A 19,896-nucleotide genomic window follows, 5' to 3' on the forward strand; every position below is an offset into this window, starting at 1 on the left:
AATTGTGAACACAGGGACAAGGTAATGGAGATGCTTCAAAGACTCACTAAATAAGATTGCACAGATAGAAAAACAGCTTGAGGCCAATGCGATAGTCATTTAATGTAGGCCACCCAAAGTGAATTTCCTACACTGCATGTGGCCTAGAAACATGCAAAAAAAATTTTTTTAAATGGCATTGGGTCCTGTTTTGATTCACAAATTATATATTCTGTCAGTTTAGATATTTTTAGTTAACCTGTTCAGATATATTATTACACACCTCTGAAGCAAGTGGGACTTGAACCCCAGGTCTTCTGGATTAGAGGCAGGGATGCTATGCTACAAGAATCTTTGTTCCGTCAGAGCTTTTGTTAATGTTTCTAACACTTACCCTGGAGTGTGAATCATGTGTTACATAGAGGGTAACTTCCACCATTCTATTTGGAGGGACTGAGATTAGAAATTGAAGTTGCAGCACTGTAATCCTGTACCTGACCCATAACCTTTATCAGCTCCCTTCTGGTATTGTGAAAGCACCTGCTTATATTTCATTAATTACCTGACAAAGCAAACAGTTCAAAAATAGAAATAAATAATCTATAATATGGATTGGTAAAGTCGCTACAATTCTATGACTCGAGAATTAGAGTTTCAATGTTTCCTTTAATTATGGGGATAGCTGAATTATTCACTAATAATACCTCTTCCAGAGAGTGACACACAGCAATGTTACAAGCTAAAATTAATGCCATTTCTGTGGTGTTATAGGATTAATTTAGATATAAAAGTGAATCATAAAACATACACCTTTCCATGGGAATGGAATGTCATTTTACACCCCACAAATGATCAGTTTTTCTGCATTTCATAATGAATGAAATCTCCATGCAGTCTGACATTTCAGAAATTGGTGCTTACTGTCCTCAGGTGGTCAGTAACCGCTCCCTACAGGGACAGCGCAATATTTGCATTTCAACTTTGTAATCATCCATACTGGAACATGAATACAGGGACTAGCTACTTAATAACAATCAAAGCCAGGCACCAAGAATAATGCAAAATTTGTTCTGGCTGCTTACTATAATTCTAGTATGGGTTCTGCTGACTGCATGCTTTTCGCTGGCTGTACGCTTAGCGTGCAAAAGGTGGGGAGAGGCATAGGCTCTAGCTGCAAACAGAAACTTTCCTGACTGAAGGGAACGAGTGGAAAAAAGATGAGAGGATACCCAGGGTTTCTGATATTACACTAATTGGATCTGGTCCGTGAGACAGGAGGTTGCACTTGGGAGAGAGAGAAAGTCATTTCGCTGCTATGAAATGACCATCTCTGCAAGGCTATATCCGTCAAAATGAGCCAACTACCCAGTTTTAGCAAAGGGGCAGCAGTACTCAGTGAAATGTAGAGGCTTCTTGAGATATACCTATTAAGGTCTGCAGCTCATCCTTTAATTCGCTTGTGTGATGTAGGCATAACTGGTTGGCCAGCATTTATTGCCGGTTCCTAGTTACCCTTGAGAAGGTGGTGGTGAGCTGCCTTCTTGAACTGCTGCAGTCCACCTGCTGAGGGTTGACTCTCAATGCCATTAGGAAGGAAATTCCTGGATTTTTGAGCCAGCGACATAGTTCCAAGTCAGGATAGAGAGTGGAGGGGAACTTGCAGGTTATGATGTTCCATGTTTTTGCTGCCCTTGAGCTTCAAGATGGGTTTAGAAGGTACTATCAAAGGATCTTTGGTAAATTTCTGCAGTTCATCTTGTAGATAGTACACTGCTGCTACTGATCATCGATGGTGGAGGGAGTGGATGATTGTGGACGTGGTGCCTATCAAGCTGGATGCTTTGTCCTGGATGGTGTCAAGATTCAGGAGTGTTGGTGGAGCTGCAGCCATCCGGGAGTATTCCATTACACTCTGAACTTGTGCCTTGTAGATAGCGAGTAAGCTTTGGGGAGTCAAGAGGTGAGTTACTTGCTGCAGTTTTCCTGGTCTCTGACCTGCTCTTGTAGCCACTGCTTAGATGGTGATTCCAGTTGAGTTTCTGATCAATGGTGACCCCCACGATGTTGACAGTGGGGGATTCAGTAATGTTAATGTCATTGATACCAAGGGGCAGTGGCTACATTGTCTCATTGGAGATAGCCAGGCATTTATGTGGTGCAAATGTTACTAGTAAGCCAAAGTTTAGATACAGATCTGGTTACATTTGAACACCGACTGTTTCAATAACGGAGTTGTCAGGAACGGTTCTGAACACTAATCAGTGAACATTTCAACTCCTGACCTTATGGAGGGAAGGTCATTGGTGAAGCAACTGAAGATGGTTGAGCCTATGACATGAGCCTGAGGAACTCATGCAGAGAATTCTTGGACCCAAGATGACTGAACTCCAACATCCATGACCATCTTCCTATATGCTAGGTATGACTCCAATCAGAAGAGAGTTTGCCCTCAAATTCCCATTGATTCCAGTTTTGGTCAGGCTCCTTGATTCCATGCTGCCTGAACTGCTGTGCTCTTCCAGCACCACTAATCCAGAATCTGGTTTCCAGCATCTGCAGTCATTGTTTTTACCTCCTTGATTCCACACTCTATTGAATGCAGCCTTGATGTCAAGGCTGTCAATCTCACCTTAGCTCTGAAATTCAGCTCTTTTGAGTGTGTTTGGATGAAGGCTATAAATTAGGTCAGGAGCTAAGTGGATTTGGTGGAACCCAAACTGAGCATCACTGAAAAAGGTTATTGCTGAGCAGGTGCTGCTTGATAGCACTGTGGAAGACATCTTCCATCACTTTACTGATGGTCGAGAGTAGGAGTAATGGGGCAGACATTGGCTGGGTTGGATTTGTCTTGTTTTTTTTAGAAAAAAAAGAGGACATACTTGTCAATTTTCTACATTGTTGGATAGATACCAGTGTTGCAACTGTACTGGAACCACTTGGCTAGGGGAATGGCAAGGTCTGGAGCACAAGTCTTCAGTACTATTGCTAGAATGTTGTCAGGGCCCATAGCCATTGCAATAACCAGCATCTCCAACCATTCCTTGATATTACATGGAGTGAATTGAATTGGCTGAAGACTGAAATCTGTAATGCTGGGGACCACTGGCAGAAGCCAAGATGGCTTATCCACTTGCCACTTCTGGATGAAGATTGCTGCGAAAACTTCAGCCTTATCCCTACACGGATATGCTGGGCTTTTCCATCATTGAGAATGGGAAGATTTGTTGAACCTTCACCTGCTCTATTGAGTTGTTTAATTGCCCACCACCATCATGATTGGGTGTGGCAGGACTGTAGAGCTTCGATCTGATCGGTTGGTTGAGAGATATTAGTTGGTGCTTATGCTGTTTGGCATGCAGGTAGTTCGGAGTCAAAAGTGTGATGCTAGAAAAGCAGGTCAGGTAGCATCCAAGAAGCAGGAAAGTCAACATTTCAAGCATAAGCTCTTCACCAATAAGTACTCCTGTTTGGTAGCTTCACCAGATTGGCCGATATCCTCAGGTCTGCCCAGTACTGCTCCTGGCCTGCCCTCCTGCACTCTCCATTGAATCAGGATTGATCCCTGGTAATGGGTGAGTGGGGAATATGCTGGGTCATGAGGTTACGGATTGTGCTGGTGCACAATTCTGCGGTTGATGGCCCATTGCACTTCATGGATACCCAGTCTAGAGTTGCTATATCTGCTCAAAATCTGTCCCATTTAGCATGGTGATAGTGCCACATAACATGTATTCGAATAAGACGACTAAAAACTTAAAGTCCACAAGTGGTCATGCTTACTGACACTGTCATGGACAGGTGTCTGTAGCAGGCAGATTGAAGTTGAGGTCAAAAAAGGAACATTGACATATTTACATGTTAGGATTGCATGACATTTTGACACAACAACTTATAAGTAGTGGCATTCCTACACATCTGCTGCCATTGTCCTTCTGGGTGACAGGTGGTGTCGAAGGAGTCTCGGTGAGGTTACTGTAGTAAATCACCCACTGCCAGTGTAAGCAGTGCTGAAGGAAATGAATGTTGACAGTGGTAGATGGAATGCCAATCAGGTGGACTGCTTTGTCCTGCATGTTTCTTCAAGAGAATGATGTTAGTGCTGCATTTATCCAGACATGTGGATCACACATTGCTCAGTGAACATCTCTAACTCTGATTGTATGGTGGAGGGAAGGTAATTGATGCATCTGTTGAGGATAGTTGGCCCTAGGACACCACCTTGAGGAGCTCCTGCAGAGATGGTATGTGGTTAAGATAACCAGCCTCCAACAAACACCATCTTCCTTTCTGAGAGGGATGTCTTCAAACAGCAGAAATCATTCCCAATTCCCAACGATTCCAGTTTTGCTTGGATCCCTTGATATGATACTCAATCAAATGCTGTCTTGGTGTCATCCAGGACCATTATCCTCACTTTCTCTTGAGTTCGGGACTCGTGCCTAGTTATGGAACAAAACTGTAATAAGATGATCAGAGATGAGTGGGCCTGACTGAGGGAGTTGTTGTTAAGAAAATGATTCCTGAAAATATTTTCAGTGACATTAAGTTGCTGATAACAGAGAAGACAAAGATCGATAATCGACTATTGGGCTGTCACATTTCGTGGATGGGACATACCTGGGCAATTTCCCACATGGCTGGATTAATGCCTGTGTTATAATAAGGCAATGAGCATGGCTAGATCTGGAGCTCAAGTCTTCAGCTATTGCCAGTACATCATCAGGGCCCATAACCTTTTCATTATCCAGTTCCTTCAGCCATTTCTTGGCATCATATAGAATGAATCAAATTCATTGAAAGCTTACATCTGTGATGCTGGCAATCTCAGGAGGAGACTGGGCTGAATCCTTTTGAATGAAGGAGCTATCAACTGCATCAGCCCAACTGTTTTACACTGATCTGCCAGCCTCTCCTATCATTTGCAAAATGGAGACACTTACCAAATATCATCCCATATTGTTCCATTCAGTGTCTTACAAGGCTGAGGTGATGCAATGAAGCAGCTACCTTTTACCCACCTCTGATCAGGTGGTCTGTTTCTGAAGGCATCAGTAACCTGTATACCACTTCAAAAAACAAAGTCAAGTTTCAGCCTTGAAAGTCCTTAGAGTTTTTAAATGGTTTAAACCAGTCTCAATTGAGGGGAGAGCAGGATTTCTGTCCATAATAGACAACAAAGAACTGCTGACACGGGAAATCAAATGAAAAAGAAAGAGTAAAAAGCTGGAGCAGCTCAGCAGGACTGACAACATCTGTTAAGACAGGAAAAACGTTAACATTTCCAGTCAGGTGACCCTTCATCAGGGCCCTTCCTGTCCACTTTCCCTCCACAAGTGAATATTGCAGGCACCAGAAACAGCATTTTGTAATAGACATTATTGTGGCCCCTAATTCCATTCTTGACTTTGGGGGATGCTGCAGTTTCAGTTCAATGACTATGTCGGTTCCAGTATTGTTCGGTGCACAAATACTGGTCTCCACCCAAATCTACTGCAAATGAGAACTCATCCCATGGTACTGTGTTTGCATTGACTGGCAATGGCAATTTGACCAGTGTAAATTGAAAATGGCATTGTGAAAATGGGCAGGGCAGAGAAGTAAGGAGTCTGAACAGTAAATTCAGAGTACAGCACGGACATGTAACAGTTGGCAGTAGAGTGGAAAAATGTCTTCCTGATCACATTTAAGAACAATTCTGCTGTCTGTATTGCTTTGAGCTGGTGGGATCCAGTCAGTAGGCAGCAGTTTAGTGAATAGATTCTAAGTACTACACCACCTCTTTGTTACTCTTTTCAAAACTCGACCTCAATCATATCCAGCACAGCAGAGAACAACAGTATTTTTTAATCAAATAGTATTCCCTATCCAAACTCATTTTTGCCCATCTTTACAGTTAGTAGATGGGCAGAAAGGCTTTGATGTTCTTAGTTGAACCTGGATTTTAATTTCCATCTGAATTGAAAGGTCATTGTATAACTGTTCAGCCCTTTAGTTTTTGCTTTAAACTGTTATGTAAATTTCATGGATTTGCATTGGCTATCTTTAACCCAGACTTTGACCCAGCATAACACAATTTCAAGGGATTTATATCCTGTTCAACATGGCCAGTTAAAGATAAATTTACCATCATATCTGAAAAGCAATTTGTTAATTGTGAAATTGTGATGTAAAAGTTGAGATGTAAATTGCAGAGATAAAATTTATGGAAAATAATTGCGAGCAAGTCTTAATTTCCCCATGCTGCTTCTGGGTGGCTGGCAAGATTTCCTTCTCAATACATAATACAGATAGATTAACTTAGCTTCTCCCAATAGTCTTAATTACCACAAAAAATTGGCATTAAGGAATTTCATCATCATCATCTCATATAGAGGACTTCATAATATTAAAATGGTCCCTCAAAGTTGAATATCCACAGCAATAGTTTAATTTATGTTTGGTTTAAATTAAAAATTATTCTATAGAACTTTGTAGATACACACAAACCACAACAAATTAGTCTTAAAACAAAACAAGACATTTGAAAAGTAAGAGCTCCAACCAGTACATCTCTGAATCAGCTGCAAATGTTATTGGGAACACCAAACATATTTTTGAAAATCATTTCTAAAAAGGAAACAATTAAGTTCAAACCTAACTTACAGATACCATGTTTAACTTTCAAGCAATCGATGTGATGACTTAAAAAAAAGAGCAGCTGTCATTGTACACAGAAAATGACACCAGTGTTAAATTATCATCACTGCACCACAGCCCTGTTCTCAGATGAAAGAGCTGGAAATCACTTTATTGATTAGTTAATTGAACTGTGGTATTTGATCCAAGATATCAAGTTGCATTTAGTGCACAGCAATCACTGAAGATAAAGATACAAACGATTCTCAGAAACATGTAGCAATTATGAACTCAGACATGCTGAAAATAATACTCAAGCCTAGAGCTCAATATTCGCAGAAACCAGCATTATCATCCAGCTCAAACGACAAAGCAAAATATTGCAGATGCTAGTAATCCTAAATGTTTTTGCAGGTACATTAAGGATAAAAGGATAATGAGGGAAAGGATAGGGTCCATTAAGGACCACAGGGGTAATTTGTGCGTGGAGCCAGAGTAAGTAGGGTTCTAAATAAATACTTTGGTTGTGTGTTCAGTGAGAGGGAAAAAAAAGACTTTTTTTTCATTCATTCATGGGATGAGGGCATCACTGGCTAGGCCAGCATTTATTGCTCATTCCTAATTACTCAAAGTGCAGTTGAGAATCAACCACTTTGAGGTGGGTCTGGAGTCACATATAGGCCAGATCAGGTAGGAAATGCACTTTCTTTCCGTAAAAGGACATGAACGAACCAGATAGGTTTTTTTCAACATTCAACAATGGTTTCATGGTCATCACAAGACTCTTAATTCCAGACTTTTTTTTAATTGAATTAAAATTTCACCAATTAATTAAAGAAATTAGCATAGACAACTCTGCACCTCCTCTCTATCTAACAGGCTTAAAAGCTAGGTACATTTCCATGGCCAGATGAAAAGTATCCCAGGTTGTTGAGTAAGGCAAGGGAAGAAATAGTAGGGGCATTTGCAAAACTTTTGAATTCCTCTATGACAACAGATGTGTCAGAGGACTGGAAGACAGCTAACATGGTATCATTAATCAAGGCCAGTCTAACCTCAGTGGTGGGAACCCTATTGGAAGTGATTCTGAGGGACAGAATTAATCTGTTTTTGGAGAGGCAGTCAGGGTGGTTTGGTTAAAGGGAGGCCATGTCTAATTAATGCGATTGAATTTTTCAAAGAGGTGACCAGGTGTATAGAAGAGAGCAATGCTTTTGATGTAATCTAATTGGATTTCAGCAAGGTGTTTGATAAGGTTGTAGCATTGAGCTTAAAAAATGACAAGATTAGATTCCCTACAGTATGGAAACAGGCCCTTCAGCCCAACAAGTCCACACCAACTCTCTGAAAAGTAACCCGCCTAGATCCATTCCCCTACATTTACCCCTGATTAATGCACCTAACACTATGGTCAATTTATCATGGTCAATTCACCTGACCTGCACATCTTTGGATGGTGGGAGGAAACTGGAGCACCTGAAGGAAACCCACGCAGAGACGGGGAGAATGTGCAAACTCTACACAGACAGTTGCCCGACGCAGGAATTGAACCAGAGTCCCTGGCACTGTTCGGCATTAGAGCTAACCACTGAGCCACTGTGCTGACCCCTGTACTATCTTCAAACTAGACCATTAATGGTTAATCAGTAAGGGTCAATTGGACATGACAACAACCCGACTGAAGGAAATGGAAAACGTACATGAAAAACGTGTATAATGCAAAAACAGGCCGATTTGATTGGGGCCTGACTTTACAGTCGCTGGTCGTCACGTTGAGTAAAAAAATTGGAAAGTTATATTGCAGCTGTGTTAGGTCACATCTGAGGTACTGCGTGCAGTTCTGGTCACCATGCTATCGGAAGCATGTGGAGATTTTGGTAAGGATGCAGAAGAGGTTTATCAGAATGCTGCCTGGATGTGAGTGTATTTGCTAGAAGAACAAGCTTGGATTGTTTTTGAGAGCAGAGGCTGAGGGAATGACTTGATAGAAGTATATAAAAATGGGACAGACTTGGACAGGGTCGATAGTTGGAGGCTTTTTTCCCCCAGGGTGAAAATGTCAAATACTAGGGGGCATAGGTTTAAAGCCAGAGAGGTAAAGTTTAAAAGGAGATGTGCGAGGTAAGTTTGGTTTTTATACACAGAGGATGGTAGGTGCCTGGAACACACTGCCAAGGGAGGAGCAAATGTTGCTATCCTATTTGAGAGGCATTAACACAAACATGTGAACTGGCAGAGAAGAGAGGATATGGACCATGTGCAGGCTGATGAGAATAATTTAGAATATCATGGTCAGCACAGAAATGGAGGACCGGAACGTCCTGTACTGTTCTATGTTCTAGGTTTGTCCTTCTAGAAGGAAGTGGTTGTGGGTTTGGAAGGTACTGACTAAGGAGCCTTGGTGGTGAACTCATGCAGTGCATTTTATAGATAGGACAACACTGCAGCTACTGAGCATCAGTGGTAAATTGAGTGGATGTTAGATGATGTGGTGCTTCATCAACAAGCAAGCCGCTTTAGCCTTCCTTGAAGAGAAGACATTAAACATGTCCCCTCCATAGTATAGGTCACATGACCAAAGCAGACTAGAAGGTGCATGATCATATTTCAGTTACAGCCTCAGATCTGGCTTGGACTTTACCATCTCAGTGCTGGCTCCTGGGACTGACAGCCCAGTAATGTCAATCATAGATTATAGAATCTCTACAGTGTGGAAACAGACTCTTCAGCCCAAGTCCACACTGACCAGTCAAACAGTAACCCACCCAGACCCATTCCCCTACCCTATTACTCTACATTTATCCCAGACTAATGCCCCTAACCCATACATCCCTGACCACTATGGGCAATTAAGCACAGCCAATTCACCCAACCTGCACAATTTTGGATTGTGGGAGGAAACCAGAGCACCCGGAGGAAACCAATGCAGCCATGGGGAGAATGTCCACACAGACAGACAGTCAGCAGAGGCTGGAATCGAAACTAGGCCCCTGGTGCTGTGAGGCAGCAGCGCTAACCATTGTGTCACCGTGCCACCTAGTGACTCAGCCCATTATTACCAAAGCCTTTCCATTATGCACATGAAAGTTTACTCTTGACCTTGTATCTCCTGAAAGGCAGTTGCTTTTACACAAGCTTGATTTTATTTATATACACTTGTTCAATTATGCCAAAATTTCTAAAACATATTTAAATCAAGAATGTAAAAATAATATTGGCTTGAAGAGGCCAGTAAAGATTCAATTCCGCCAGTAAACAAGTGATCATATACCTTGTTTTTTGACACAGAACACAGTGCATTGCTGCTCACATTCTCCTTTTCAGGGATTCCTGGAAAAACACAAGCAGTATATTTTTAATATGAAGCATTTCACTTCAATGTTATCAAAGACCTATTACCACAGTACAGTTCCTTTTATTTCATAGGTAAATATCTACATCTTCTGTTTTAGATCTTTATTTTTTATCTCCAAATGTTTTAATGCACTATTAATGCAATTGCATTGTGGATATGTGTTAAATGCAGGGAAAATTGCCAGTGAAGCATGTTGCAAGGGATTTGACAAGTAGATGCAAATTTATCAAACTTTTGTGAAGTACAATGGCCATTCTCTATCAAGCAAGAGGGCAAGTGTGAGGTCTAGTACATGTGGAGAATGAAAGGGTGAATAACGAAGGGCTAAAAAGCTAGAGATGGAAAAGCCTTGTACTCAAGAAGTACAAGTGAGAAAGTAAAAATAGGGCCTGTTTCAGCTCTGTCATAAAGGAGACTAGTTTCTTGGCATTGCAGCTAAAGACAAAATTACAGCTGTTGACAAAGTGACTTTCTGCCAGATCTAGAAAATATCACAGATATAAAAGTCTTATGCAATGATCCTACCATCTAGTATTTCAAATATTGGAAGATTGAAGGTAAAAAGACAAGGTACCATGGTAAGGGGAATAGATGTGGGCTAGATGGATATATTAAAAAAATTGATTCTGAAAAATAAAAGATGACAGGTTAATGCTGGTGTTGTGCTGGAAGTAATGGGAATGGTGAAGGGCATTGGGGCGGAAGGGGAGGACAAAAGGGACACTATTTCCTATGCTATGTCAGCATGTTTAACATTTGATTTATTTTATAAATTATTAATCTTCTATACATTTGATATTTTAAGGGTTATTGATGGGTTGGGTCAGAAAATAATATTACTATTTGTCAATCATCTGATGGTTACACATACCAAGTAGCTTATTTCTATAGCTAGAGTTAACATGTTATACTTTAAAAGCCCCTGAAGAACATAGCAAAATGAAACAAGTTCTATGCTTCCAGCCTGCGAACTTCTCATTCATTAATATGAATAGATGGGAAATTTTGGGTTGAAGTACTCAGCAGTGAAGATTATTGGCCAAGGTCATTGATGAAACAAACAAGCAATCTAGCAGTTGACCTTAGTTTGAAAAGAGTACAATTAGTATTCAAACACTTAGGAAATGAGTTTTTATAAACTATGAGTGAACATGGTGAATATACCGGCCATAATTCAACTTGAGAGAGAGTGTGAGCGCACTAATTGCTCACCTGTAGTAGAAACTGCCAAGGCTTTATTCTGTTCATGTCAAGGAAAGAAGGTAATGAGGGTTTAATGTTCCACACAATCTTAATTACCTCCTCAAAAAAGCAGCCAGCAGCCAGTGAAGGCTCCTTGTCCCACCAAATCAAACACCAGAAATAGATAAGCCAAGAGTAAAAGAGAACCCAGAGCATGATGGTGAGAAGTCCAAGTAGAGAAACACAAATGTAGCAGTCAGCAGAAGTGGGCACGTTCTTTGACCGGAGGTACACAACTGTGGGAGTGCAAAAATTATGTAAAATAAAAATTCACAGTTCTGCCTGTACATCCCCTGTTCAAATTTTACAGTATCAGAATCTTGCTGTAAATTGTTCAGTCCACAATTCCATTTCGATTTTCTGAAGGCAGAAGAATCAAGTCAATAGACAATAGGTGCAGGAGTAGGCCATTCTGCCCTTCGAGCCTGCACCATTCAATATGATCATCCTTAAATCAGTATCCTGTTCCTGCCGTATCTCCATAACCCTTGATTCCACTATCCTTGACAGCTCTATCCAACTCTTTCTTAAATGAAGCCAGAGACTGGGCCTCCACTGCCCTCTGGGGCAGAGCATTCAACAGCCACCACACTCAGGATGAAGATGTTTCTCCTCATCTCTGTCCTAAATGGTCTACCCAGTATTTTTAAGCTGTGTCCTCTGGTTCGGCACTCACCCATCAGCGGAAACATGTTTCCTGCCTCCAGGGTGTCCAATCCTTAAATAATCTTACATGTCTCAATCAGATCCCCTCTCAGTCTTCTAAACTCAAGGGTATACAAGCCCAGTCGCTCCAGTCTTCTAGTGTAAGGTAATCCTGCCATTCCAGGAATTGACCTCGTGAACCTATGCTGCACTCCCTCAATAGCCAGAATGTCTTTCCTCAAATTTGGAGACCAGACCTGCACACAGTACTCCAGATGTGGTCGCACTAGGGCCCTGTACAACTGCAGAAGAACCTCTTTGCTTCTATACTCAATCCCTCTTGTTATGAAGGCCAGCATGCTATTAGCCTTCTTCACTACTTGCTGAACCTGCATGCTTACCTTCATTGACTGGTGTACAAGAACACCCAGATCTCTCCGTACTGCCCCTTTGCCCAAATTGATTCCATTTAGGTAGTAATCTGCCTTCCGGTTCTTGCCACCGGAGTGGATAACCATACATTTATCCACATTAAACTGCATCTGCCATGTATCTGACCACTCACCTAACTTGTCCAGGTCACCCTATAATCTCCTAACATTCTCATCACATTTCACCCTGCCACCCAGCTTAGTATCATCAGCAAATTTGCTAATGTTATTGCTAATACCATCTTCTATATCATTAACATATATTGTAAAAAGCTGCAGTCCCAGCACTGATCCCTGCAGTACCCCACTGGTCACTGCCTGCCATTCCGAAATGGAGCAGTTTATCACTACTTTGTTTCCTGTCAGCCAACCAACTTTCAATCCAAGTTAGTACTTTGGCCCCAGTACCACGTGCCCCAATTTTGCTCACTAACCTATGTGGGACTTTATCAAAAACTTTCTGAAAGTCCAGGTACATACATCTACTGGATCTCCCTTGTCCATCTTCAGAGTTACATCCTCAAATAATTTCCAGAAGATTAGTCAAGCATGATTTCCCCTTCATAAATCCATGCTGCCTCTAACCTATCCTGTTACTACTATCCAGATGTGTTGTAATTTCATCCTTTATAATAGATTCCAGCATCTTGACCACCACTGAGGTCACACTAACTGGTCTATAATTTCCTGCTTTCTCTCTCCCACCTTTCTTAAAAAAAGTGGTCCAACATTAGCCACCCTCCAATCCGCAGGAACTGATCCTGAATCTATCGAACTCTGGAAAATAATCACCAACGCATTCACAATTTCTCGAGCCACCTCCTTCAGTACCCTGGGATGTAGACCATCAGGCCCCGGGGACTTATCAACCTTCAGACCTAACAGTCTCTCCAACACCAATTCCTGGCAAATATAAATTCCCTTAAGTTCAGGTCCTTCAGCCACTGTTACCTTAGGGAGATTGCTTGTGTGAACACAAATCTGAAGTACCAATTCAATTCTTCTGCCATTTCTTTGTTCCCCGTAATATATTCCTCTGTTTCTGTCTTCAAGGACCCAATTTTAGTCTTCATCATTTTTTTGCCTTTCACATACCTAAAAAAAACTTTTACTATCCCTTTTATATTTTTGGCCAGTTTACCTTCGTACCTTATTTTTTTCTGCATATTTCCTTCTTAGTAATCATCTGTTCTTTAAAAGCTTCCCAGTCCTCCGTTTTCCCACTCATCTTTGCTATGTTATACTTTTTCTCTTTTGACTTTATATGTTTCTTAACTTCCCTCGTCAGCCACGGCCACCCATGCCTCCTCCTAGGATCTATCTTCCTTTCTGGAATGAACTGATCCTGCAACTTCTGCATTATACACAGAAATATCCGCCATTGTTCCTCCACTGTCATCCCTGCTAAGGTATTGCACCATTGAACTCTGGCCAGTTCCTCCCTCATAGCTCCAGAGTTCCCTTTATTCAACAGAAATATTGTCACTTCTGATTGTACCCTCTCCCTCTCAAATTGCAGATTGAAGCTTATTATATTATGGTCACTACTACCCACTGGCACCTTCACTTAGGAGGTCCCTGACCAATTCTGGTTCATTGCACAATACCAGATCCAGAATTGCCTTCTCCCTGGTCGGCTCCAGAACCAGCTGTTCTAAGAAGCCATCTGAGGCACTCCACAAAGTCTCTTTCTTGAGGTCCAATACCATCCTGATTCTCCCAGTCTACCTGCATGTTATAATCCCCCATAACAACTGTAGTAACATCTTTGCGACAGGCCAATTTCAGCTCCTGATTCAACTTACATCCGACATCCAGACTACTGTTTGGGGGCCTGTAGATGACTCCCATGAGGGTCTTTTTACCCTTAGAATTTCTCAGCTCTATCCACACTGACTCTACATCCCCGGATTCTAGGTTCCCCCGCGCAAGGGACCGAATATCATCCCTTACCAACATGGCCACCCCATCCCCTCTGCCCGTCAGTCTGTCCTTACGATAGCACGTGTAGCCTTGAATATTCATTTCCCAGGCCCTGTCCACTTGAAGCCACGTCTCGGTTATCCCCACAATATCGTATCTGCCAATTTCCAAAAGAGCCTCAAGCTCATCCATCTTATTTCTAATGCTTCATGCATTCATATATGGTATTTTTAATTTATTACTGCCCTCACCCTTCCCATCAACTCCTATTTCACTCAATCTTACAGCATGATCCCTTTCTGATTTTACTGCCTCCTTGATACAGTTGTCTTTCTTGACTTCCCTTGTCCTAACTTTCCCTTCAATTTCCTTCTTAAACATCCAGTTTGTCTCCCCCCCACCCGCCCCCCCACTTAATTTAAATGTAGCTGCGTTGCAGAAGCAAACCTGCCTGCCAGAATGCTGGTCCCTAACCTATTAAGGTGCAAACCATCTCTCTTGTAGAATTTATGCTTACCACAAAACATACCCCAGTGATCCAAGAATTTAAATCCTTGCTTCCTGCACCAGTTCCCCAGCCACACATTCAAGTCCATTATCTCCCTGTTCCTGGCCTCTCCAGTCTGAGGAACTGGAAGCAAACCAGAGATAACCACCTTGGACGTCCTGCTTTTCAGCCTTCTTCCTAGTTTTCCGAAGTCCCGCTGTGGTATGTTCTTCCTCTTCTTCCCGACATCATTTGTGCCTACATGTACCACCACCTCTGGCTCTTCACCTTCATCCTTGGGGATTTCTTGCACTCTGTCTATGATGTCTTTAACCCTGACACCAGGAAGGCAACACACATCCTTAAGTCCTGCCTGCTGCCACAAAAACCCCGGTCAGTTCCACTCACTATGGAATCCCCGAATACCAGTCAATGTGCAATTACAGTAAATGTCACAGTTTTCATCGCAGATCATTGAAATCACTTCGGAAGAAGATTTCAGCTGTTATCATTTACTCAATAACTATTTATGTAGATTGTCCTTTAAAGCAGCAGAAGGAGAATATTCTTATCTTTCACCTCACCTCATAATGAGTTAAGTCAAAATGGGAGAGTATTTAATAGTGGCATAATTCCTGGTTTAGCATTTATTTGAATTGTTCAATGGGAAAATTTTAGTCTCATGTGTCCTGTCTATTTTAAATAGTCTGACTTCCATTGCCTTTATAGAGATTGTGCCTAAAGTGCTTTGACTCCATTAGAGTTGGTTGCATCAAGATGGATAGCTTGTTTGCTAAGAGAGTACAGAGCTGAGACCAACTGCCTGATCGATAGGAGACCACAAAAATAATGAATAGTATATGAAGAAAACAAAAAAAAAGCAGAAATAAATGAATGAAATGTGAAAATGACAAACCGAGCTTTGGAAATGGTGGGCTTCAAATGAATAATAAAAACACAACTTGCAAAATTAGGCTTTTCACAACTGTATAAAAGTGAACGAGGAAATTTGGAGACAGAGTATTGTGACAAACAGTGTTCTGTACTAAATAGAACCTCACACCACAGGAGGGCACTAGAATCACTTAATTACATCAACTGTTCGCAAAATTGGAGCGAACATTCAGATACAAAACATACAATCTATTTATTCTGTCTTGCATCAGGTAGTATGTTAAGTTTTCACATTTAATAACTCCATTCAGAATATAAATCGCTCTCGAATTATGCACACTTTAGTTACACAAGTTCAGCTGTCTGCTGTGTCGCATGAGCTTTTAGCCATAGTCATAGAGATGTACAGCATGGAAACAGACCCCTCGGTCCAACCCATCCATGCAGACCAGATATTCCAACCCAATCGAGTCCACCTGCCAGCACCTGGCCCATATCCCTCCAAACCCTTCCTATTCATATACCCATCCAAATGCCTCTTAAATGTTGTAATTGTACCAGCCTCCACCACTTCCTCTGGCAGCTCATTCCATACACGCACCACCCTCTGCGTGAAAATGTTGCTCTTTTATATCTTTCCCCTCTCACCCTAAACCTATGCCCTCTAGTTCTGGACTCCCTGGCCCCAAGGAAAAGAGTTTGTCTATTTACCCTATCCATACCCCTCAATTTTGTAAAGTCACCCCTTGGCCTCCGACACTCCAGGGAAAACAGCCCCAAGCCTGTTCAGCCTCTCCCCATACCTCATATCCTCCAACCCTAGCAACATCCTTGTAAATCTTTTCTGAACCCTTGCAAGTTTCCCAACATCTTTCCAATAGGAAGGAGACTAGAATTGCATGCAATATCCCAACAGTGGTCTAACCAATGCGGTCTAACCATGTTGCGGTACAGCCGCAACATGTCCTCCCAACTCCTGTACTCAATACTCTGACCAATAAAGGAAAGCATACCAAATGCCTTCTTCACTATCCTAATTCCTGCAATTTCACTTTCAAGGAGCTATGAACCTGCACTACAAGGTCTCTTTGTTTAGCAACGCTCCAGAGGACCTTACCATTAAGAGTATAAGTCCGGCTAAGATGTGCTTTCCCAAAATGCAGCACCTCGCATTTATTTGAAATCAACTCCATCTGCCACTTCTCAGCCCATTGGCCCATCTGGTCAAGATCCTACTGTAATCTGAGGTAGCCCTCTTCACTGTCCACAACACCTCCAATTTTGGTGTCATCTGCAAACTTACTAACAGTACATCTTATACTCACATCCAAGTCATTTATGAGGAGAAAGTGAGGACTGCAGAAGCTGGAGATCAGAGCTGAAAATATGTGTTGCTGGAAAAGCGCAGCAGGTCAGGCAGCATCCAAGAAGCAGGAGAATCGACGTTTCGGGCATAAGGCCTTCTTCATAAGCCCTGCTCCTTGGATGCTGCCTGACCTGCTGCGCTTTTCCAGCAACACAATTTTCAGCACCAAATCATTTAAGGAAATGACAAAAGGTAGAGGACCCAGCACCGATCCTTGTGGCACTCCACTGGTCACAGGCCTGCAGTCTGAAAAACAACCCTCCACCACCACCACCCTCTGTCTTCTACCTTTGAGCCAGTTCTGTATCCAAATGGCTAGTTCTCCCTGTATTCAGTGAGATCTAACCTTGTTAATCAGTGTCCCATGGGGAACCTTGTCGAACACCTTACTGAAGTCCATATAGATCACATCTACTGCTCTGCCCTCCTCAATTCTCTTTGTTACTTCCTCAAAAAAAAACTTATTCAAGTTTGAGAGACATGCACAAAACCATGTTGACAGTCCCTAATCAGTCCTTGCCTTTCCAAATACATGTACATCCTGTCCCTCAGGATTTCCCCCCAACAACTTGCCCACTGCCGACGTCAGGCTCACTGGTCTATAGTTTCCTGGCTTGTCCTTACCACCCTTCTTAAATGGTGGCACCACATTAGCCAACCTCCACTCTTCCAGCCCCTCACCTGGGACTATCGATGATACAAATATCTCTGCAAGTGGCCCAGCAATCACTTCCCTAGCTTCCCACAGAGTTCTAGGGTACACCTGATCAGGTCCTGGGGATTTATCCACTTTTATGCATTTCAAGACATCCAGCACTTCCTCCCCTGTAATATGGACATTTTGCAAGATGTCACCATCTATTTCCTACAGTTTATACCTTCCATATCCTTTTCTACAGTAAATAATGATGCAAAATACTCATTTAGTATCCCCCCCATTTTCTGCAGCTCCACACAAAGGCTGCCTTGCTGATCTTTGAGGGGCCCTATTGTCTCCCTAATTACCCTTTTGTCCTTAATGTATTTGTAAAGACCCTTTGGATTCTCCTTAGCCCTATTTGTCATAGCTATCTCATGTCCCCTTTTTGTCCTCCTGACTTCCCTCTTAAGCATACTCCTACTTTCTTTATACTCTAAGGATTTACTCGATCTATCCTGTCTATACCTTACATACGCTTCCTTCTTTTTCTTAACCAAACCCTCAATTTCTTTAGTCATCCAGCATTCTCTATACCTACCAGCCTTCTCTTTCACCCTGACAGGAATATACTTTCTCTGGATTCTTATCTCATTTCTGAAGGCTTCCCATTTTCCCGCCATCCCTTTACCTGCGAACATCTGCCTCCAATCAGCTTTTGAAAGTTCTTGCCTAATACCCTCAAAATTGGCCTTTCTCCAGTTTAGAACTTCAACTTATAGATCTGGTCTATCCTTTTCCATCATTATTTTAAATCTAATAGAATTATGGTCGCTGGCCCCAAAGTGCTCCCCCACTGACACCTCAGTCATCTGCCTGCCTTATTTCCCAAGAGTAGGTCAAGTTTTGCACCTTCTCTTGTAGGTACACCCACATACTGAATCAGAAAATTGTCTTGTACACACTTAAATTCCTCTCCATCTAAACGCTTCACACTATGGCAGTCTCAGTCGATGTTTGGAAAGTTAACATTCCCTACTATAACCACCCTATTATTCTTACAGAGAGCTGAGATCTCCTTACAAGGTTGTTTCTCAATTTCCCTCTGACTATTAGGAGGTCTACAATACAATCCCAATAAAAGGTGAACATCCCTTTCTTATTTCTCAGTTCCACCCAAATAACTTCCCTGGATGTATTTCTGGGAATATTCTCCCTTAGCACAGCTGTAATGCGATCCCTTATCAAAAAGGCCACTCCCCCTTCTGTCTTGCTTCCCTTTCTATCCTTCCTGTAGCATTTGTATCCTGGAACATTAAGCTGCCAGTTCTGTCCATCCCTGAGCCATGTTTCTGTAATTGCTATGATATCCCAGTCCCATGCTCCTAACCATGCCCTGAGTTCATCTGCCTTCCCCATTAGACCCCTTGCATCAAAATAAATGCAGTTTAATTTATTAGTCCTACCTTGCCCCTACCTGCCCTGACTGTTTGACTCGTTTCTGTTCTCAACTGAACCAGACTCAGATTGATCTCTTTCCTCATTATCTCCCTAGTCACACCGCTCCCTCCCCGCACCCCCCCCCCAACCTTACTAGTTTAAATCCTCCCAAGCAGCTCTAACAAATTTCCCACCCCGAAGATTAGTCCCCTTCCAATTTAGTGCATCCATCCTTCTTGTACAGGTCACTTCTACCCCAAAAGAGATCTCAGTGATCCAAAAATTTGAGTTCTTCCCCCATACACCAGCTACTCAGCCATGCATTCATCTGCTCTATCCTCCTATTCCTACCCTCACTGGCTCATAGCACCGGGAGTAATCCAGATATTACTACTCTCCAGGACCTCCTTTTTAAATTTCTGCCTAACTCTCCTTTTCATCGAATTTGTCAAATCGATGAATCCAGAAAGTGTCATAGACCTTACTTTTCAACTCCATCAGATTTCCATCATTACAGTGAGAAATCAAGAAATCTAGATTGAGTTTGTTCCAGATTTCGGATATGGAATCATGACTCCTATTGCCATAGCATGTTTGAATACAATTCAATTACATTTAATTCCCATCTGAGTTTTGCATTTCATAACAATTTTCTGAGATCATTAAATTCAGTCAAAACCCTAAATGTTCCATTTGCAAGAGATGTTTATGTCTAAGCCAGCAAAGTTTGAAGGTACACACACTCACAAATGGGTTAACTAAATCTATTTCTCGTCACCATGCCTATTATCCCAGTCAAATATTTTGCACTAAAGCCCATGGCAATTCTTGAAATGATCATTCACAGAAAAGGGACAATTACTTAAAAACTGCAAAGTACTT

At 42.0% G+C, this 19,896-nt stretch overlaps 1 protein-coding gene across 5 annotated transcripts in view; it reads right to left on the reverse strand.

The window, feature by feature from the left end:
* rapgef4a (Rap guanine nucleotide exchange factor 4a) overlaps window positions 1–19,896 on the reverse strand; it is a 289,463-nt gene that overhangs the window by 125,967 nt on the left and 143,600 nt on the right. For all 5 annotated transcript variants that reach the window (XM_072579213.1, XM_072579211.1, XM_072579212.1 and 2 more), the window contains one exon: window positions 9,866–9,924. In XM_072579213.1, the coding sequence (XP_072435314.1) occupies window positions 9,866–9,924 (59 nt within the window). The remainder of the gene's footprint in view (window positions 1–9,865; window positions 9,925–19,896) is intronic.

This window comes from Chiloscyllium punctatum, chromosome 10, assembly GCF_047496795.1.
Source record: "Chiloscyllium punctatum isolate Juve2018m chromosome 10, sChiPun1.3, whole genome shotgun sequence".
Classification (NCBI taxonomy): Eukaryota; Metazoa; Chordata; class Chondrichthyes; order Orectolobiformes; family Hemiscylliidae; genus Chiloscyllium; species Chiloscyllium punctatum.